General features: G+C 27.3%; 2 protein-coding genes across 2 annotated transcripts; one reads left to right on the forward strand and one right to left on the reverse strand.

Moving 5' to 3' along the window:
• Positions 1-4: 4 nt before the first annotated feature.
• On the forward strand, positions 5-7,568 carry LOC122710531. The gene is made up of 3 exons (XM_043928439.1): positions 5-306; positions 3,477-4,041; positions 7,383-7,568. The coding sequence occupies exons 1-3, from the start codon at positions 5-7 to the stop codon at positions 7,566-7,568; spliced, it is 1,053 nt and encodes a 350-aa protein (XP_043784374.1).
• Positions 7,569-18,573: 11,005 nt separating this feature from the next.
• LOC122710534 (chymotrypsin-2-like) lies at positions 18,574-22,001 on the reverse strand. Its single transcript, XM_043928442.1, has 7 exons — positions 21,907-22,001; positions 21,197-21,261; positions 20,953-21,047; positions 19,994-20,135; positions 19,794-19,907; positions 19,433-19,585; positions 18,574-18,927 (listed from the first exon to the last, which is right to left on the reverse strand). Exons 1-7 carry the CDS (start codon positions 21,953-21,955, stop codon positions 18,784-18,786), a joined length of 762 nt encoding a protein of 253 aa, XP_043784377.1. The 5' UTR covers positions 21,956-22,001; the 3' UTR covers positions 18,574-18,783.
• Between the last annotated feature and the right edge of the window lie 2,241 nt (positions 22,002-24,242).

Below are 24,242 nucleotides of genomic sequence, written 5' to 3' on the forward strand. Positions count from 1 at the left end.
TTGAATGGAGCGGGTGTGGAGACGTGTACAAGGTGCCGGGCGTCGCAGTGCCACAGCTCGCTGTGGTTGCCCTGTACAGCCTTGTCAGCTGCACGTGGACCAACGCGCGAAACGAGGAGGTGGACGGAAATCTCGTGGTGGACCGCAGACAATTGTGTGTGGTTGTCAAGTGCAGCCATGTCCGGTACATCCTGTACTAATAAGGGTTCGTCGTACTCGACCCGGGGTTGGCAACTGTGACTGTCCACCGGAATCACAACCTTGTCCGCATGTAGCACGTACATCGGCTGTACGACGGATTCGAAGGTAAATAGACAATTATAAATTGTTTTAATATCTCTTGTTTTTTTCTTGTTATTATTCCCTATTGCTTTTTTGCTTGACAATGTATATACTCGTTATGATCCATTATAATTTAAGGGGTGGAAGGAACGAAGGTCAAAGTAACTATGTATTAATCGTATTTGCAAAGCTCGTAATGGCGCGAATATAGTTAACCTGAAACCTTTTTCTAGAATGATTGGTAGAGAATATAATATGCGTGTAGTTAATTATATAAAAGCGAATAAGGAAATTAGGCATTATATTATATATTATTGATGAATAAAAGAGAAAGAAAGAAAGGAAATTGATAAATCGAAATACTTTTGTGATTTTATTATACCAGATAAATGTAAGGTTATCGATTGATCGAATAGATATCTCGAAAGCGATTGGTCGAAATAAATCGAATCTTGTTGCATTCATAGCTTCATATTCTACAGGTAGCTTACTGGGAAAGTGCTTCGATCTTGTGTTTCTTTTTGTGTTTATTTTAAAATATTACGTTGAAAAGAATTTCTGTTAGTAATTTTTTATTCTAAGAAACTTATTTCAAGTGTTGAAATAGTTTTACGATATTATTGAATAGTATATGTGTAATCTATCGAATAATATATGTAAAATTTGAAATCGTAAAATTTGACATATTGTGTTATATATATAATATATAATATATATTTATAAATATATAATATATATTCACTAATAAATGTGAGTATGTATCTATTTGTCACAAATTAGTATGAATCAATTATTAATATAAATATTTTATTTTATAAAGTACATAATATCACTATGTTATAATATATATATCGTATTTGCGAAGCTCGTAATGGCGCGAATATAGTTAACCTGAAACCTTTTTCTAGAATGATTGGTAAAGAATGTAATATGCGTGTAGTTAACAATATAAAAGCGAATAAGGAAATTAGGCATTATATTATATATTATTGATGAAAAGAGAAACAAAGAAAGGAGATCGATAAATCGAAATATTTTCGTGATTTTATTATATATATATATATATATATAATATATTATATATATATATTATATATATTTATATATATTTATATATAAATTGATATATATATCTCATATTTATTATTATTAATTATTATTTATTTATCAAGAAAGGATTAGATTACTACATATATTATTATTATTATATATATTATTTTTAATAATCTTTTTTTTTTATTCTTCAAATAGAATAGAATTTTAAAATGATTTAGAAATAGATTTTTAATTTATTAAGAATAATATTTTTTAATATTATTACACATATGATTATTATATGAATCATTATTTTTCATTATTTCAGATATTCATATATTTGTTACTGCAAAATAATTATGCCATATAAAATTTATACTTACATATGGTTGTCTCAAAGTATATCTTATTGAATTTCTTCAAAATTTTTTTATATGATTTAAAATTGTGCTTAAAGATAAAGTATTATTGTAAGTATATTAGATTTTTATATAATATGATTTCTTTATTAATAATTAAATGATTTCTTTATAAATAATTAAATTTAATATCTTATGATTTTTATTTATTAAAATTATATTGAATATAATTTTTCTTTTAGGACTATTTAAAAATATAATATGCAATAATGTATGTAATAATAATATATGTAGTAATATACATTAATTAAGCAAGTTATAACGAGATACGAATATAGACTCCAACATAAGATCAACTATATATTTGATTCATCTAAAATTAATAATTCTATCGAGACTTTTAATTCTTGTCATGCTTGAAAATTTATGAATATAAATTATAAATCAGTAAATATCGTTTTTTTTGTACTTTTATTATGAAAATTTAACGTTAGATTTAATCGTACATTATAGACATAATTATAAATAGAATAAAGTATTCCAAATCAAGTTTATATTCGGCAGGACGAAATAAAATTCGGTCAAGTCCATTTAGGCTACAATAGATATCTGACAGATCATATTTCTGATTACGTGAAAAGCCAATAGCATTTGGTGGATTTATCTAGGCTAGTATGAACCGAGTTAGAGACTGGATATGACAGAAACCATTGAAGCTCAACATGATTCAGTACGGTTATAATATATCCTGGTACAATATGATTCGAATGAGCCAAAGTTTGGTAGGATTCAAAGTCGGATAAGAAAAATTAGTAGTCATTAAATTCAAAGAAATTTATATCGTGTTATATGGAAATATTTAAGATTTAGATGGATAATATATAAACTTAGTTATTAATGTTTGAATAGGATTCATGAATTATTGATGTTATAAGTCAAAGTATCAATAGTACATACCTTCGTGGAATGGAAATGAAGCATAAATTATATATATATTTAAATTATAATTACCATTGAATTTAATTGTATCGAAAATTGTATAGAAAATTTCGTTTTTTAGATTCAAAATTTCAGAATTTTTCATTTCAAATTCTTTTTTTTTTTAGAATTATTCTATGGAATTAATCTCTTTAGCAGTAAATTAATATGTTATTATTTGAACTTGAGAAATTTATTCACTATATATATATATATATATTTTTTATTAGTAATAATAAGGATTATATTGAAGATATGAAAACTTTTTATTCAATTCAACTTTAAATTTCTTCAACAAAAAGCAATGATACTTACTTTGTACATATATATATATAGTATTAAGAACATAGCAAAATAAGCCTACGTTTATATTATGCATTAATTCATTAAAATCTCTATATGACACGATGAAAAATAATCAAACATTTAATCACTTTTACAAATTAAGATCTCATAATCATCTGTGACTAATTTGTGAATAATTTGTTACGTGTCATAAGATTCAAATCCAATTTAAATCCAATCAATTTCTCGTCACATGTATTAATGATGGAACAATTTCCATCATTCACCTTTCGATATACCGAAAATGAAATAAAATATTTTTCTACGAATAATCATAGCTTGAACTCTAACAGTTTCATTTATACTATCCTATAATTTAAAAACATTCAATCTTTTTTGAGATTCACGTCATAAGTGGCCGGATCCAATTCAAATCCAATCCAATCGAATTTAGTTCGTCTCCGCATGGCAAAACCAAACAACTTGCATCGTTCACCACTGAATATTCAATAAACCGTCCATTCTATCTTTCCACAGATGTGACTGTCCGGAGCGGCCTTGTCGACACTCGGCGGCAGGCGGTGGTACGCGGCATCGAGTGTCGGTGCAACCCTCTTCACCTACTTTCTCTCAAGCGAGCCAGTCGAATCAACAGCAACAGCAGCAGCAGCAGCCGTGCGAGTGCGCCGAAAGAATAAACTGCACCCACACAGGCGGCGGCGGCGGCGAGTGCGAGTGCGGCGAGGAAGCAAAGCCGTGCTCGCACACGGTCAGGCAACGCCGGTCCCGTCGCACGTGCGATTGCAGTGGAAGCGGATCGCAACCGTGCAGCCATAAACCGCAGCACGAGGGTAGAATAAAGCGTGTTAAGTGTCGCGTGAGGCGCGCCGGTTGCGCTATGGCCAGGTGCACAGCGGAACTCGCAATGCTGCACCTCCACTGGGGTCTCGCCACCGAATGTGCCCCCTGCAGACCGCGTGCACTCACGCGACGGCTGTGCAGGAGGCAGCAGAGCGACAACGAGCTCTACAGGAGCAACAGTTTCAAATTTGAACGGTTCGAGAGGAGCAAGGAGGAATGCGCGACCCCTCTACGGAAACAGGTGAGTACCTGTTTGCCTTATGGTCATCGATTATGGTCACCCTATATATTGGCTTGCAGATATAATTTATCGTATTTTCTATCTCTCTCGAGATAAATATATGTTATTTATTCATTGGAATTTTAAGCTTTGGATACGCAAAGATCCAAACGGTACTAAGGTCTCTTGGGTTTTTCTAAAATTTAATCTACTAATATATGTAGCCAGAATATTTAAAACTGTGCTAACAAGTAATGTTGACTTTTTAATGGGCTTTTGCATGATGCGATAGGTCTTAAATAAGTGAAGCTAGCACAGTATCCAATTTTGAGGACAAATGATTAATAGTTTATCAGGTATTTAATATAGAAGTTGATGGTTATAGATCTAATGGGGATACTTTTTGTTTCAAATCCATTTATAGTATTTTTCAAACTATAAACTTGTTTCTTTTCAGTTCAGTTTTAGTTAATTCGTTTATTTTAAATCGAACATTTTAATTTCAATTATTAAAATAATAATTCAGATATTAGGAAGGTTGAATATTGTTTAAAGAATTAGAAAATTCATTGCACATCATCGTTGAGAAAACGCTGATAGGGAAAATTTCGCGTTTTCTTATAATATAACTTACCTTCGAATGACCACTTCATTTGGAATATTTTTTAATCGAGAAGAAGTGACATTAATTCACATCAATTACTCGTATACTTTATTCATGTACACGGAAATGCTTTCTTTCATTTATAATGAACGTAACAGGCCGAGCTTTTCGCTTCACTTCTTTGAAACATACGGAATAATGGCATTGTAATACGTATAATGGAAATCCTCTGTTATTCGTTAGGTATAAGCCACTCATAATATTAAAAAAAAAACATGTTTCATATCCACGTCCTTTGTTCCTTCTCTTTCGACATTTTATTAATTAAATCGTTAAAACAATTACGCCCTGTTGTCTGATCAACAGATTTCACAATATGCGAAACTTTATTTTCAAGTCTCATTATCCATTGAATGAGTTTCGCGTACACGCGTTTCGACCTATTACTTTAATTATCGTAAAAATTCAACCAATTCCAATTTACAAGTATCGTTCCCCGTTTGTTTGTACAAAATGATACTAGGACCGGTCAAGCAGTTTGAAATCTTTCTTAACCGAAAGTAGCTTTGTTAAACGAAATCTTAGTTCACCTAAGAGCCCTATAGTGGAGCTACAACTTTGAGAACAGCTTTAAGTTTGAGCTCTCTTTGAGAGCGGTGATATATGGTATCCCACTTTGAGGGTAGACGAGTATTTGCGGTATACGCTTCACTGCCAATACCGGTACATCGTTTTTCATTTGTGCATTGCTGTTTGTTCGTATTAACTAGAAAAAAAAGAAAATTGGCGAAATTTATGTACATTATTAGGAGCATGAAAATATCACCTGATTGAGAAAACTTGAGGTTCCACCAATTGTGTAATGTAATGTGTAAAACGTAGATTCTCGTTTATTCCAATAATCGAAGTACCTGAAAAGAGAGTAAAGTCAATAAAATGGTACGAAGAGATAAAAAAGTATTGGAAGTCATTGGTGTTTGTTTGTATTAACTAGAAACTAAAAAAAAAGGAAACTGACGAAAATTATGTATTTATGTTATTAGGAGTATAAAAATATCACGTGATTGGAAAACTTGAGGTTCCACCAATTGTGTAATGTAATGTATAAAATGTAGATTCTCGTTTATTCCAATAATCGAAGTACCTGAAAAGAGAGTAAAGTCAATAAAATGGTACGAAGAGATAAAAAGGTATTGGAAGTCATTGCTGTTTGTTTGTATTAACTAGAAACTAGAAAAAAAGGAAACTGACGAAAATTATGTATTTATGTTATTAGGAGTATAAAAATATCACGTGATTGGAAAACTTGAGATTCCACCAATTGTGTAATGTAATGTGTAAAACGTAGATTCTCGTTTATTCCAATAATCGAAGTACCTGAAAAGAGAGTAAAATCAATAAAATGGTACGAAAAGATAAAAAGGTATTGGAAGTCATTGCTGTTTGTTCGTATTAACTAGAAAAAAAAAAGGAAACTGGCGAAATTTATGTATTTATGTTATTAGGAGTATAAAAATATCACGTGATTGGAAAACTTGAGATTCCACCAATTGTGTAATGTAATGTGTAAAACGTAGATTCTCGTTTATTCCAATAATCAAAGTACCTGAAAAAAGAGTAAAGTCAATAAAATGGTACGAAAAGATAAAAAGGTATTGGAAGTCATTGCTGTTTGTTCGTATTAACTAGAAAAAAAAAAGGAAACTGGCGAAATTTATGTATTTATGTTATTAGGAGTATAAAAATATCACGTGATTGGAAAACTTGAGATTCCACCAATTGTGTAATGTAATGTGTAAAACGTAGATTCTCGTTTATTCCAATAATCAAAGTACCTGAAAAAAGAGTAAAGTCAATAAAATGGTACGAAAAGATAAAAAGGTATTGGAAGTCATTGGTGTTTGTTTGTATTAACTAGAAACTAGAAAAAAAGGAAACTGGCGAAATTTATGTATTTATGTTATTAGGAGTATAAAAATATCACGTGATTGGAAAACTTGAGGTTCCACTAATTGTGTAATGTAATGTAGATTCTCGTTTATTCCAATAACCGAAGTACCTGAAAAGAGAATAAAGTTAATAAAATGGTACGAAAAGATATTGGTGATAAAAATAATGGTTTAAATGTTGTTACATCATTAATATTTATTCATATATACGAATACAACTTATTGACAGTATTGGTTGGATATCGATCACTTTTTATTACAAATTGAACAGCAATATTTCCTTTACGAGATACGCAATCACGATCCATATCTTTGCTCGTCTTTTCTTTGAATTCTTCTATCTTTTACCCTTTTTTTTTTTTGAAATGGATATGAAGGGATATTTGAACATCATAGCGAATCTATTAATATTCCATTTGAAGATATCTTCAAACATTGCTTATGTAACGTCTTAATCCAACAATGGTATATTAATTCATACGAATAAATGATAATATTCAGAGATTATTTTTATTTATTAATATTCTTTGTACGCGAGAAGCTTTATACGTGAATATGATCATGGTATCATTCTTAAATTAAACAAAAATTAAATATACATACGTTATAGGCGTTTTCTATATATATTCTTCAAAAGATTAAATCAAATATTAGATTAGTTATTGCACGATTTTTGTATCATTTCGATTATTTTCTAATAACAAATACCTTTTCGATGACTAATCGAAAGATAAAGATGAACATGCTCGAAAGTTTTCTTTTATGTTTCTTATAAATCGAATTTTTATCAATACAACTTTTCAAAACAGTGGTCGAAGATATCGTACATTAAAGAAACTAGTATTTTAAACTTTTATTGTGCAAAACGTGTCCTCAGGCGAGAGGAAGATGAAGATTGCACCTGTGATGGTATATCGGATAAGACGCTTCCAGGGATTCTATCCCTGAAAAGAGAATTTAAATTGAAGCAAGATGGAGTTACACCAAGTTCGTGAATACGAAACAGTCGAAGCATGCTGCTTTTATGATATTCACCGACTAGAAGAGGGGGTTTCTTAAATGGATTTCACAGACGTGGTGATACCACGCCGTTGAAATTTCCTGCAAGCGATGGATGCAGGTTACACGGTTACACGGGCGGAAAACTTTTGCAACGTTATACTCGATATCGAATAACGAACAACGTTGAATATTTGTGACGTAGATTCTCGTTTATTCCAAGAATCGAGGTACCTGAAAAAAAAGTAAAGTTAATAAAACGAAAAGATAAAAAGATATTGGAAGTGATAAAAATAATGGTGTAAATGTTGTTACATCATTAATATTTATTCGTATATACGGTTTAATACGAAATACGAGAAAATTTCCTTTTAGATGTTAGCTTGCATGCGTGTCGAAACTATGGCAGTAGTATAATCGAATTTAGTCAGACACTTTGGTAACACTCAAATAAGGAATAGTTGCATAAATATACTAGTTATATAATTTTCAATTAAGATTGTTTATACGATCCTTCATTCTAAAATTTATTTCTAAAAATTTCTAAAATTTATTCTTTTGAATTTTTTTATTTATCTTTCATTTTTCAATTTACGTAAGTTGAAGACGTTACGTGTAAATAAATTTTTGAAAACATTTTTGATTTTGATATCGCGATAGATTAATGTAAATAAAAGAGATTTTATTTTAGAACACGTTACACGTGAAATGCTCGGTGACAAAGACATTAAAACGCTCGTTTTCAGATGAAGGCATCCATGTTTGAAAAATTGCTTAACAGCTATGGAATATAGAGTATGGTAATACGATTGACGTTTGCGATACCAGAGAATCGGTAAAAAAAAAAAAGAAAAAAATGACAGAACAGTTATTGGAGAATCTTTTTGTCTTCCATGTATTATATGTGCCTCGTTTCACTATTTGGCTCGAATATATGTTTCATCCTATCTTTGCAACGACTATCATCAAACTTGATATCATTTTATTGAGTTATTTGGATTATCATTAATCAAAATCTTCTTCAACAGAGAATAATTTCTATTAATATTTTTAAACAATAAGTAATAAAATATACAAATAATTTATTTAATAGATTCGTGGAATATTTTTGAAGGTTTTTTAATTAAAACAAATTCAAAAATTGGTACACAAAAATATTTGTTGAGCCTTATTTATCAAGTTATAAATATTTGAAAATTGCGTTAGATGAAGCGAGATGGAAAGAGACTGAAACTATTCTGTCTTTGTCTCTATTAAATTGTTATCACACTCTATTTTTGTCTCGTTTCATTCAATCCAATCTCGATAACGTAAATCTTAAAAGAAAAGGTAAAATCTTTGAATAGGAGTTTTGTTTCATCGGATTTTTTTATAATAATAGAGAGTTTAACAAATAAAAATTCGACTCACAGAGGTTTTATTCGGAGATTAATATTTTTCAACTTGTAGAGAATCAAAAAAAAGAAAAAGAAAAGAATATATTCAGTTGTTAGATATCACTTCAAAAACAATTAGAGATCAATTTGATTTACATGTATATGTATTTCAATTTGCACAGTTTAAAACTAAAAATTTAAATTGATATTTTGAAATATTTTCACGTTGAAATAGAAGGAAATTAATAAAATTATTATTCTTTCCAGTTATATTCAATAAGATTTGATAAGACTCTGGATTAAACCTATAAAGGTTCTTGGAAATATTTTATTTATTTGGATATCTTACTGAGAGTTCCATAAAATGAAAAGATTTTTTTTTGAATTAATCGTCTCTTAATTAATCTCATCTCAAAGCAGAGAAAAGTGTGTCTTTTTTTGCTGAGGATTTGCATTTAACTTGGATTCTTTGATGATAGTACTTCTTGCTCTATATGTATGTTACATATATAAAGCTTTTCAACCGATCTCAGTTTACTGTTAACCTGTTTGTGTGTGTTAATATATTTGCAATAGAATTTTTATCCCTTCTGGATGACTTCTTGAAACATGAAACACGTATAACGAGAGAATGCGGCGCCTACTTATGCTGCTAATTATCCGTGTGCTCTTTATTTCTGGGTGCCAAAGTGCTCTTCTCAAATATCATTTAACTTCTTGTTTCAGAAAGAGTAAGAATGTTCTGAAATGATCCATTCAACCGCATTCGTGTCGTGAAAAGAGAACTGAATTTTCATTGATTTTGTGAATAAAACTTTAGAAAATTCAGTTGAGTCTATACAAGTATATTTATATTAATGGATTTTCTGAATCGAATAATTATTTTCTTCGTGTTAAAAATCGTCTACTGAAATCGATATATAAGAAAATTACTTTTTTAAATTCATTTTACGAAATATAGATAAAAAAATCCCTCCTTTGATATCAAAGATCATTTTTTAACGATTATATATTTTTAGAGTTACCAAATTTAACAATAAATATGCAAGCTTTATGTGGCGTATTTAACATCAATTGTACAGCTACATCAAGACTTGACTGATATATTTCTGAAATTTTTCCCTATTCAATTGTAACTATTATAAAAAAAATAGATTTATATATATATTCAGACAATAACTTTTGCAGATCGTAATTTGTATCTTCAATAAATTATTAAAAGATTGATTATCTCGTATCTGTTATCATAGAAGAAGAAAAATAGTTTAAAATCAATATTTTTTTTATATAAAATAATTTATTTTTCGATAAAATAAAATACTTAACAAAAATTTAATACCGATTTGCCAAGAATTTAATTATTTCAACTGGTACGACAAACGGTATTAATGAGCACATCTCAAATGTGTATTTGAATTGTCTTCGCGTTTTCTTCTCTTAAAAACTCTGTTTCATAAATCGGCGAATACTTTCAATATTTAGCATTGTAATGAAGGCATGACGGATGAAAAGAAAGGAATAAAACCAAATAAATCAGTTGTAGTAAATTGTCTACGCGTTTCCTCGTTTATGAAATTTAATTATTCTTGGTACACTGGTACGGATGCGGAACTATTGTGGTTGAGGGAATATCTCTGGGTGTTTTGTATTATTATAACATTGAATTTATCCCTTCCTGTATAGAGATTTATTATTATTAAATTAATATTAATACTAACTAAATTAATTATATTAAATAAGAATAATTTTTTAATTATAGTTTAAAATAGAAATTAGTATACATACATTCAAATTTAGTTTCATTACAATTATTATTACGATTAAAGAAAATTAAATACGAATATTGAAGATTTTATTGCGATATTTAAGAATCGTGTTAAATATTCTCTTAATAATAAATATAATTGTACTTTTTTTCGTTTTTTTCTAATAAATCTCAACTGGAGCAATCCTTTTTTCGTATTGAAACTTTGCTCCTAAAGCTTAACAACGAATTTTCCCGCCAATTAAGCCGCATGCAAGCGTACACTTTAATGATCGCAGTGCACCGACCATTTGCACTTTGGAAAAAAAATATTAGCAAGGATTTTTCTCTCAAAATTCTCTTCTCTCAAAATTTCTCTCAAAATTTGTCTAATAATTAACGTAGAATTTCTTCATTTTCACGGACAGTTTCTCAGGAATATGTATACAAGTCGTACGATATGTATTTACATAGGAAATGATTCAAATATGACGCCATTTTGAATTTACGCGTTCTCAATTATTCCGAGAAGGGAATATGCACGCTGGAAGAAAATAATTAAAAATTTAAACAGGAAAATTTTATATACTTCACTTCATTCAAATTCTAAGAAAGTTGTAATCGCAATTAATCAAAATTTAAAGATTAAAGATTAAATAATTAACGATGTGGCGTACCATTCCTGTTAATTATTCACCTCATTAAACGTAATTTTTCAACGCTGAGCACAATTCACGTGCGCGCTTCGTTACCGTGACACAGCATTGTACAAAATTCATTAAGTTCTTCCTTACTGCACGCAGTAATTAATTAAGATAGGGCATCCATGTCGCTAGTTGAACTGACAGAAAGTACTCTGCCATGGCGCTGTAAGTGTGAAAATAATCTAGTTACATAGTTGCGATGAAATTACCGTCGTTGCTTGGTAAATAAAATTAAACTGGCGTCATTTATTTGCAGCGATATACACGTTGCACCTTTTTGATGAAGGTTCAATCGGGTTGCACGTCGATTGATTGCTATATTTTGAATGGGAGACGGCCCATCGTGCATCCTGCAACGATTTATTCTTTGTAAAATTGAACGGTAACGATAAAATCGATTTATTATAAAATTGTATAACAAGAAAGTTAGAAAGAATATTAGAAATATAAACGTGAATGTAACGTGCAATAATAGTGTTCGTATATTTTACGAAAGTTTAATTGATAAGTTTTGATTTTTATTATAAAAATCAAGGAAAAAATTCTGTTTTTAAACTTTATGAAGGATTTCATTTCGAAGGAATGTTATCATCCCTTAAAATTTCCCCTTTTTGAGAGATTTTTTTACCTAAAAAGAAATTGTCCAACTTATTATGCTGTAAATATTCGTTAATATCAGATTTTAAATTAGGAGGAAATTATAAAATAATGTTTTGAATCTCGATATTATTCCCCATACGAAAATTAATTCAAAGTACATGCATGCCAGATTAATTATGAAGCTTTACACGATCTTACATAGATAAGATAAGTTAAGATTAACTTAACTTTAATAGTTAATTTGCATATTGGACCTCTATTTATCCAATATGTCTATTACCTAATTAAATTCCTTTTTTCTATTGCATACATATTCATTGTTTCGAAATTTCTTTTTTCAAAATTAAACTTGTTTGCAAATATTTGAGGCAAAATGGGAGAAAAATTAAGTAACAGAGAACAGGTCAATGACTGAGCTAATAGAATTTCGTTACATTACCAAGTATGATGGAAACGATACAAGAAGATGGTGAGTGTAAATTTTGCATATAATAAGAAATGGTAGAAAGACTTGTTCATTTTCGCGAGGAAATCGATTACATAGCACTGGCCCAGTTTCAGGCAATTATCGTCTTGTTCCTTTCTTTTCTCATCGCCAAGCAACTTTCTATGTGTTAAATAAGTGGTTTGAGAATACGTTGAACGAAATGAGAAGTGCCATGCCAACGAACTCTTCTGCATCGCCACTTCGAGAAATAGAAGGCGGAAATGAAATTTCATTAGCAATGTAAATAGAATTGGAATGCGCATTCTGGAGTAGAATTTTCAAGAATTACCAACAGACTTGTTGTCCTTTACTTTTTCTTTTTAAACGATACTTTTATTTTTTGCCATTTGCAAATCTTCCATCTTCTATTTGCATGGCTTTTGTGCAAATGGAAAAAAATGAAAATTACTGTTTCCACTATTAATTAATATTTTGATTAGCTGCTATTATATTTTGTCAAAATAGACAGAAAGAAAAATTTCTGTTTCTTTAAGTAAAAAAAAATTATTTTCCCATAACGCTCGATGTTGATAAAACTTTAGACCAGTAGTACGTATATTTTTATCTTCTTCTTCATATAGATAATCGCACAAAAGGATCTATCGCGAAAGGAACGATATTCTTTCTTTAGAACGTAGCTCGATTGTTTCGTTTGTGAGATTAAAGCGTCCATTTTCAAACAACAGCGTTTAATGCGCCCGTCTTGTAAAAGCTATTTTCTGAAAATTGTCGACATTTCAGTGTTTCTGCCTGTGTCTCGAAAGAGGCAAGCCTTGTTATAAATTCTATTCCCAAATTTAATTTTATAGTTTTCCTTGTTCTGTGCCCTTTGAGCTTTTTATAATAATAGAGGAAAGCTGCTGCTACGCGTTCTGCTTTTCCTCTATTCAACAGAGTGTCCCGTTATTCGCGATACAATCGGTTAAAAAATGATTTCTCAGGAAAAAGTGAATGGAAAAGAAAGAATAACATAATTTTTTCTCTTTCGAATTTCTTTTCGAAGTTCGACGTTTGAAATTTTTTAAGTGCAAACGAAATTACCTAATTTTCGATTAGATGTATATCGAATATATCGATAATAATAACAAGATAACGCAGAAAATAATAGAATAAATTTCGTTTGTTTAATTAGAGAGAAGAGAAGATTTAGAGAGAGAAATCATTTCCTCCTTTCTTCTTATCAATCACACAATCAATAATTCTCTTTTACAATTTCATCACATCGGTTGATAAACGTTTATTAACTTTTGCCTAATAATTTTCAACGTTTCCTTTTTCGTTCACCTTCAAAGTATACACCAATGGGAGTAAAAAAGGGACTTCTTTTTGCGGCGAGAGAAAATGTTTACTTTCACACGTCTCTTGTCCCATTATTTCTTAATTCGCGCTTCGTGTTTTCAGAATACAAATATTTGTGAAGCTTTGCCATCGCGTAACATCCTGTCACGAAGTTAGTGTTGCTCGCAATAGAATTTCCCGCGAGAATTTCCCTTTGTACAATAATATTTCCTCTCGTTCTTCTTCTTTCGTCACTGCAAAAAATTTTTCATTCCATCCCAAAGACCATATGCGCATTTATTTTTTTTTTTTTTTTATCACGAATGGAAATTCTACGTTACTAAAAAGTAGAAAATATTTGATGATGGTTAAAATATATGGTGATAAATCAATCCAGCAGCATCTCGAAGTTTGTTACCATTGTTAAATGGTCTTGAATAAAATTTCCTCTTTCTCTCGTTTAAGATTTTAATTGAAAAAAAAAAAAAAAATTCTTCGTTACGCCGCTGGAGTAATAATACCGGCTATTAAGAATGAAATTATGACCGAGATATCTGAGAATTTATATTCGTCGTCAAACTTATTCAGAATCTATTAAGGGATTCGGAAGTAAAGAAATTTTAAGGGAAATTTAAATCGTGGATTTTTGATCCAAGTTCTTAAACGAAGGAATCTCTTCAATAAAAAGTATTCATCTTTCTCAAGAAATTTTTGCAAAATTTAATCCTTAAGATGTTCAAGGAAGAGTAAATTAAATTAATTTGTTTAATTCTATTTTAAAAATTATGTACATATATTCATCAATTGCATCGAAGCAATATTAGAAATGAAAGCAATATGTCATGGTGTTATTGATTTTGCTTTATCAATTAATTTATTTGGAATTTTGTTATTTTTCTCACGAAATTTAAAATCAAAATTTGAAGGATTATTTACTCGTAAAAAAAATTAGTAGAACAAAGAAAAATTAGCAAAAGATATCTGTGTAAATATTTATATTATTTATAACAAATTTCTTCTTCTTTAATATAGTTTTTTAATAACAATTAATAAAAATACAAAATTTAACAGATGATATCAATTCATTAAATTCTATCTCCGAATAAATATAGCATCATAACATTTGAAAACAAATAATTTAATATATTGGTTTTAATCAGAAAAAAAGATTTTTCATATAATATTTTTCACAAGTGGTATTTATTTTGAAATACTATTAGTAAAAATATTAAAAAATTTCACGAAAACGTAGATTATTTAATAAATTCTATTTTAAATCGACGACATAAATGCAATTATGCAAATATATATGTATGAATTTATTTTATGAATATATATTTTTATCGATATTATTTTTTGTCATTTATTTATTTACACAGATATATGTCAATAATATGATATAAAAGTTTTCATTGAATATCGTCATAAAATAAAATTATATACCACGAAAAATGAAAATTTTTCTTTGTTCGAACATTTTATTGACCGTTGCCACCAAAATGAAGTCCCGAGTAAACGAAAGAGGAAAAGGAAACGAATTCGTTTCTCAGATGAGTTTTCCCTTTTCACGAAGAGCCATTCCTTCAAGTAGCCTCAAGCAATTTCGCGTTATACAACACTATCATGATAGTGATGATAAGTATAATGTCGTTTATTAATCCTTTGCAGTCCTATATCGAGTTGGAGTCAACATTTTATTTTTTATTTCATTCTTTTTTAATCTTACAACGTGAGATTAAATTCATAATTAATTTTGTATAATTTAAAATATATATTATTTACGCTTAATATGATTATTTAAAATTAGAATCAACGCTTTCTGTTAGATCCTTATGTTAATAATAATAATTTTTGCAAATAAATATCTTTTTATAATTTATTTATCATAGTGCGTTGATCTATTCTTCGATCAAACAATAGTACTTGAAGTTACCACTAGATAGCGCAGAATCATGATCAGTTCTTGTTGCTAATTATAACGTTCTTTGAATTTAATATTGTCGATTGTTACTCTTCTAACTAGTAGTAATATATACAAGACAATATATTATCACTAAATAAAATTTTTTTAAATTATCAGTGTGATATAGTTTTTTTTTATTGAGATGCATGTATTATAACTCAAAATTGAATTTTAAGTAGCTAATAGTTATTAACTTAGTAGCTTAGTAGCTTATTAGTAGTTATTAATATCTTAGTTTTTACTTAGTATAGTTTTAATTTTTTTTTCTAGTTAAAATTAGACTATTTAGTTTAGTCCATATTTAAGTTTTTGTTTTCTAATTTTAATTTAAGTTATAATAATATTTAAGTTCTTTTAAGTAATATTTAAACTTAAATTAAAGTATTGTTTGATTTAGTATTAAGTAAATTAATAATAATAATATTTAAATTTTATTTGATGTAGTTTAAATCTTTAGTTTGACAATTTTCTAGAATTAACTTTTATAATTAGTTCTAAAGAAGTAGTATATTCGTATTAAGTTCTCTCTTTCAATCTCCATGAAACTTTCACGTGTTGTAAGATTAAAATTATTAATTAAATTCAGCAAACCAATTCGCACAGACTCGGCACAGTCTAAAACATAGATATATTATGAATATCCGGATATCGCGAACAACTATGGAAGCATGTTAATATTATAATCCTATGAAAATATAATTATAAATCTTAAATAGTTTAAAGCGATATGATATATTAAATATGATATGTTATTTAATTTGTAAATAAATTCAATCCGCTTACTTGATATTACATTAATTTATCATTAATAACTTAGTTCAATTTGTGACAGTCTCGTAGTTATATGTTATATTCATAACATTTATGATAGAGGGATACATGAGATGACTGGTTTCTTGCGACATGAAGATTTTTGCGTGAATAATCTGAACGTATTACAAATACGTGAATTATGGTACTATTGGATTTCAGCGTTCTTGCATAAACACAAATCTGGAATTAAAATACAACTGATATTAGTTGCCAATTCGATGAAAATATTTGAACGCAATTGTAATCGTGTATGCCAGTGTGTGTGAAACAAGAAAAACAATATGAGTTATTTTAAAACTATCTAGTAAACAATGATTTTATAAATGATTAGATTAAATTACGTATATTTATAGTAACAGAAATTATTTTAGCATTATTGGAGAAACATGCAGATATATACAATCATATAATTCCAGAAACATTAAACTGGAATGATATGTGTATAATTTAATAACAATTTAATAACTATTTAAAAATAAATGTCATATGACATAAGTATGACATTTTGAAATAGTATATAGCAGTTGTAGCTTCTCAAAATTGTTATCCAATGAAACATCAAATATATCACACTAGTAACAGACCAAATTCATAACATAGCATTCATACCATCAATGCTAAAACAGAAGATTGATTACATACTCAGCAAACCTAGGAAATTTAGCATATTCTTGAGATCAGTGACACAATAGAGATTCTTAAGGTTCAGGAGAATGTCTTAGAATTCATGATCTTTTCGAAGATTTTTCTCTTCTTGATGATTCTGGATGATTTTTTTTTTAATTTAAGTATTTTCTCCAATTGTTTGTTCATATATGGTATATTTTGAAAATCTTATAAGTCCTGTATTTTCCATCATGAATTTATTCAGTGATTTTTTATTCTCTATAAAAGTTTATACTTTTTCTTGTATCTTTAGATTAGATATGATATATTCTGTGATATGAAGTTTATATTATATCTATTTTAGGTCAGTTAGATTTGATAACAATCTTATCTAGTTTGCATGATTTGTCTATTATTGCGTATATAGTATATTGGTATCTTGGACCTGTTAACACGTTGTATCTGATTGATTTAACATTGCTTGTATACAATTTGATTGATTTAATATTGTCTATATTGGGTCTATAATGAATCAAATAGGTTTAATAATGTGTATGATGCATGTATTATTTATTTTATGAGTATTATATGAGTCAGTTTATTTTAAAAGTTTCAAGTGTATTTTCTATGATAAAATGGGATTATTGGATTGTGAATTTAATTTAATTTATATAATCGATGGTGATATATTTATAAAATAAAGATAATGGAAAAATTTTACAGAAAAACATCTTGTGTTACATTATATCTCTCATAATTTCTTTTGATTATTAATGCGTTTTCTGTTTTTCTGTTTCAAATTGTTAAATTGTAAGAAAAACTTTTTGCTTTGAAAGAAATGAACTAAACAGGATATTAAAATTTATAGAAAGAAATATAAACAAAAGTTTGGTGTAGTTAATTATATAATATATATAATATTTAATAATATATATAATCATAATTTAATAATAATAATTATTTGTAATATTTTTAAATAATTATTTGAAACATTTTGATTAATATAATGATAATTATATATATTTATTACTTACTAAGGGATTACATTATTTTTTATCAATTTTTTATAACTTTTATCAATATTTTTTATAATTTTTTTTTATGGAATAGTTGATAGATATATATTTAATCTAATTTGATTTTTTACAATCAATATTAAGATTAATTTATTTATTTTAAGATATTATATCAATAATAATAGTAATAGTAATAAGATATTAGATATTATATATTAGTAATCCATAATCCATAATGCATAATCCATAATCCATAATCCATAATCCATAATATTAACCCTTTGCTCTCCAACGGTAATTCTCGGTCATCACTTGAGTTAATGCCGTAACTCCAGTGATCTTCGGCACCACTGACACCATTGTTCCGGCAATTTGAACGGCGACAGTATTTATTTATGTTTGATTTTTTTAGAATATCGCTTCATAAATAGATTCCTAAACTCTTTACTCTTATATAATCTTATGAGGTGTAATTTTATCTTATGAGTAATTATCTTATGGTAATCTTATGAGGTCACCGAACGCATCTAACGTGCTGGTCTGGAGTTGCTAGTTCGACCGACCGAAACAGGTCTGGAGTGCAAAATTAATAATCATGTTAATTTTATAAGTTAACTGTAAAATTTATACAGCATTTGCTTTTATCCAATCAAGATATGATACAACGCGGGTATAGACAGTTGGATAATCAGTGAGGGCACAGCCCATTGCCCATGAAACGAGACCAGTGAGTTTTCCATTGACGATTAAGGGGCCACCAGAATCACCCTACATAAAAAGAAAAATATAAATTCAATTCTTAAGTAAAATTCTAGTGATTCTATGATATTCTATTCTAGTGATATTGCAAAACTTTTCAAATTGGAGAAAAGCATTTTATCTTTAATTCCATTTATTTTATATATATTTCAATAATAATGATAAATAAGTAAAAAGAAATTATAACAAGTAAAAGAAATGAATTAAATAACAAAATTGTTAAGTAAGACAGATTAATAATAAAGGATTGAATAGAATTGCAATCCAAGCAACATTGAAAATTCATTTTATGAAAACTCAATAAAAAAAAAGTAATTATTTCTTTTTTCTTCTCTCTCTCTCTCTCTCTCTCTCTCTCTCTCTCTCTCTCTCTCTCTCTCTCTCTTTTCATGATTAGAATTATAAGAATGAAATAGTTAGAATTAATTAGAGTAAAAAGCCTCAAAAAGCATTGGAAAGTAAAATTATTAAAATTATATTAAATATAACTTTGATTATATTAAATATAACTTACATTACATGATCCTTTTTCACTAGTTGGATTGTATGCGCAAATTTGAGTTTCGTAAATATTGTAATTCACTTTTTTATACATTAATTCACAATATTCTTGATTTGCAATCAGGATGTCTACTCGTTGCAAGTAAATAGTTGATGGTCCTTCTTGCTGCAATTACATTCATAGAAAAAATTCAAAAATATCCTGTAATATTATGTATAATATTACAAAAGTTCAATATTACATTTATATTGTTACATTTCAATTATAAAAATAAAAATAGAATTGAAATGTAATGTGTATGAAATGTAAAAATAGAACAATAATATTTTATAATTTCGTTATAAAATAATTTTAATAAGTAAATTTTATTTACACTAAGTTTGCCCCAGCCAGAAACAATTGCCAAATCATTTGTCTTAATGGTATCGTTTGGTGATGGAAGAGGGACGAAGGAAATTAAGTTCGATTGCACAAATGGTGTCTTAACCTGTAACAAATAAAGCATAATAATAGAATTTGTCTCGTGGTGTCAATTATTAATCATTAACTTGAAAAAAATCTGTGTTTAAGTACCTTGAGCAATGCTATGTCGTTCTTCCACGAATCCAAAGAATTATATTTTTCATGAATAAAGATTTTATGGACATCATTCTCGTATCTTGGAATGGCTAAATTGATCGTGCCAGATACGACCTTGACATCTTCTGCAGATTTACTATATATATAAAAATAAATAAATAAAAGGAAAAAAAATATGAGAAAGAAATTAAAATTTTCAAAATATTAAAATAGTGTTGATATTTTCTATTTTCTCAATTCTTTATGAGATTCTGATAATTTTGATAATTGCAAACTTGATAATTTATAAAAAAATCTCCTTGCATCTTTTGATAAAGATGATCATCTGGAGCAAACAATGAAAAATGATAATCAAAAGAAAAGTGCATACCTTAAATTTTATATTGTAAAAAAATTAGGATTTCAGGGAAAATTGAATTTTAAATTGTTTAAATCGTTATAAGAATACTTAACAACAATACATTGAAATTCCAAGTTGAAAGTTGACAAATTTTATCAATAAAAAATGTAAGCAATTATAGTTTTTTCTATATCAATTATTCAGAAAGCATATTTGATTTATATCGTTGTTGTGACAAATATGCTATATGATCGATTCATTATCTATTATTGGACGAAGTATAAAAAAGTATTGATCAATATATACTTATTTTTAACTTCGTTTTCGTGAAATCACACTATCTTTCAGAAATTTTAAAATATTTCTGTATTTTCAATTTTCAGAACTTTAATATATAATATCAATCATAAATTTATAATATCAATCATAATCTATAAATTGTGTTTTTTAATAAAATCATTAATAATGAATTATTACACGTCAAGTTAAATTTCTCTACATTTTTAAACTTTTGAGGATAAATAAATAAATAAAAAATTGTTCTTTTAGAATAAGGTGTGATATATCGATTTCTAGAGAATAGTTTTGAAGAAAATATCTTTTATTGACTTACCCCTGCATGCAATGAGCAGCCGTAATCACATAATTTTCATTAAGAATAGATCCACCGCAAAAATGGAAAGAGCTAAATTTCTTCTGAAGTGATACCTAAAAATGAAAAAAAGTATTCTAGTAATTCAAGAAGATAGATGATAGATTCGTGCTTTTTTTTTTGATAAATATCATTTGCAATCTTTCTCTTCTTGATTCCAAGTTTACTTTTCTTTTTTTGTAACATCTATTATGAAATAACTTACTTGATAGGGTATCTCTCCTTCTTTGGCATCCTCCCCATTTATAATTTTTGGATTATAATTCCAAGCTAAAAAAAAAAAGTTGTTATACAAATAATAATAGCACACAATAATTAGTTTCTAGTAATTGAGAATGAAACATTGTTCGTCATGGAACTTGATTGCTCTGCTTATTGGCTACATTAATAAATCGCGAATATATACAAAAAGTACTCTTCAATTTTCGATTTTGGAAAATTTCGTATTGTTTCCACTTTATGACTCTTGACAAAGTTTAAATGCTAATTAAGTAAATTACAAAAATAAAATAAAATGAAATAATATAAAACTTTGTTGTTTTATTATGGAGAAAGTAAGAAATAAATTTTAACCATAATTCAATTCAATTTAAAAATCAATAATTTAATTTAAATCATTAACACGAATCTAATTATGCAGGATGTATATATATATAGAGTGCTAATACTAGATTTTGTATGTTTACGAGATTTGGAATGTTTAAGAAATTTAGTATAATTTTTTATATTTAAATCGAATTTTATCAATTTTTAACAACTGATTAATCTCTAACAATGTTGAAAAATGAAAAAAGAAAGTCGATAATTAATAACGAATTGATAGAAGAATAATAAAAAAATTGATCGATATTATACGATTAAGTCTTATCATTAATCTTTCTTTTTAACCTTTCTTTTTTTTTTTAAAATTCTTACCGTTAATTAATGTAATTAATGTACAAATAATCAAAATTTTTCCGATCATGTTTGATTCTTGTACATTAACCAACTGAATCGAAATATCAGGGAAGATAGATTTATAGTCTTGCTCATAATACAATATATAACATTTATTTTAAGTTAAGATTAGATATCACACAACATTCTGTTAAATATCAATATTGCGTAATTAATTATTTTCAAATAATATAGATATTTGTTGATAACATTCACAGGTTCATTTCATGTTTGTTTCAATCAAGATTAATAGGAATTATTTGAAATATCACAATTATTATTAATTTCTCATTTTTTATTATACGCGATTATTATATATTACGAATTATAATTAATAATTTCACTTGTTTGTGAAGCTATTTGTTTCTTAAAGTAAAGGGAGCTGATGATTAATGTTGAATCACTCAAATTTATTATGATTTGTTATAATTTCTCATTCCCGGTTAAAAGAAATTTTTAGTTAATTAGTTAGGCAACTAAATGATAGTTATATTAACATAAAATAATTTATTATTTGCATTCAATAATATTTTTCGAATAGATATCGGGGAATGAAATTTAATATTCAATAATTAAATAAATTAAATAATATACATTTGCATGATTTGTGCTATATACACATTCTAAAAGAATATGTGATTTCAAATAACGTACTTTGGACTTTTCTTAAATTAATCTTTGGGAAAGATTAATGTTGATAAGTATCGACGATTTTGATAAATAAATATTGACACGATGAAAGATAATTTTTTGAAATAGTAGTTACTATATCGTGTTTAATTGATATATTTTAATAAGGAATTAATTTATTTTATAATATATAAAGCTATGTATAAAACAATATTGCTTAAATTAATATTGCAATATAGATTTGTATTATCATGATTGTCTGGTCATCCTAATATAAAAATATTATTAAAATTTAATTCTTGTTTTATGCTTTTTAGAAATCTTTTTTTTTTTTTTTTTTTAATTTTTTGTACTATCTATATTTTATATAATATCTTATATAATACATTTTTAAATGTATATATTATAAGATATTAAAAATATACATTATGTTACATTATGTACATGCAAAAAAAAAAAAAGAATTTTATTTGCATGTAACATATTAGAATCATTATTATCTAAAAATTTAATTTAAATTAAATTTGAATTAAAATATTTATCTTATTAATTGAAAATAATAACATTCGGATATTTACAAAAGTTCTTAAAGTTTAAAATTAAAAAAAGAATAGAAACTTAAATAGAAATTAGATTTTAAAGAACATACGTTTAAATAAAATTCCTAAATATCAGTGGAAAGGTATGAAACGATTCCATACAGAAATGTTATGATATTTAAACAAATCTCAAATATTTTACAACAAAATTTAATTTCTATAATATCATCACATATTATATTATTCATATTTATATTACTTATCGGTAAACATCATTTTTAACTTGTTTTCAAGCACAAAGATTTAAAAAAAGATAATTTCCACGTGCACAAATAGAAATTCTGCATGAAAAACACGTAAATACGTACTGTTTTTTCCTGATCTTTTAAATATATAATCTTTATTTTAATAAAAATAAAGATTATATACGATCAATATACGATCATACTATCTATATATATACTATTTATCTTATGGATATTTTGTAATTTATAATTTAAACTTATAATGAGAATGACTATCGATATTTATATAATATATCGTGAGTAATTCTCTTAATAATCTTATCTATCATTATAATGATTTATAATCTTATTTCTGGAATAAAGTTATATCTTTATTAATGTATTTATGCTAGGATTATTATTGTCGTTATGATTTTTGCTTTCGATGATTGATTTATGATTTTTATTCGAAATTTTTTCTAATACGAAAAATTTTCCAATACAGAAACATCTTACGTAACATTTTCGACTCCTTTTCGATCCAACAAATATTATCTATCCCAAAAGTTATGATCCTTTTTATTTATCCAATTTTCTTATTTTCGAGCTCCATGAATTTCCTGTGTCAAGACATCACAATGATACACGGGAAAAGAAAAATATAATTATTTCAAGTATTTCAGGATTTATATATTTTCCCTTTTCTTCCATGTCCAATGCCTTATTAAAATCTCTAATTACATCACTCGTTATCATTCCTTTTCTATATTCGAATCGTCCTCTCTACTTTTCCTCCATCTCTTTTTCACTCTGCTCTCTGAATTATTCGAAGTATCCGCTCTTAAAATATCGATTTCTACAAAAGCGCAGACGGAATGAACGATTCAAAGGTTATCCGAGGAAAACGAGGACTCTTGAGGCG

This window comes from Apis laboriosa, unplaced genomic scaffold (genome assembly GCF_014066325.1).
Source record: "Apis laboriosa isolate Shangri-la unplaced genomic scaffold, ASM1406632v1 scaffold149_cov153, whole genome shotgun sequence".
NCBI classification, from domain to species: Eukaryota; Metazoa; Arthropoda; class Insecta; order Hymenoptera; family Apidae; genus Apis; species Apis laboriosa.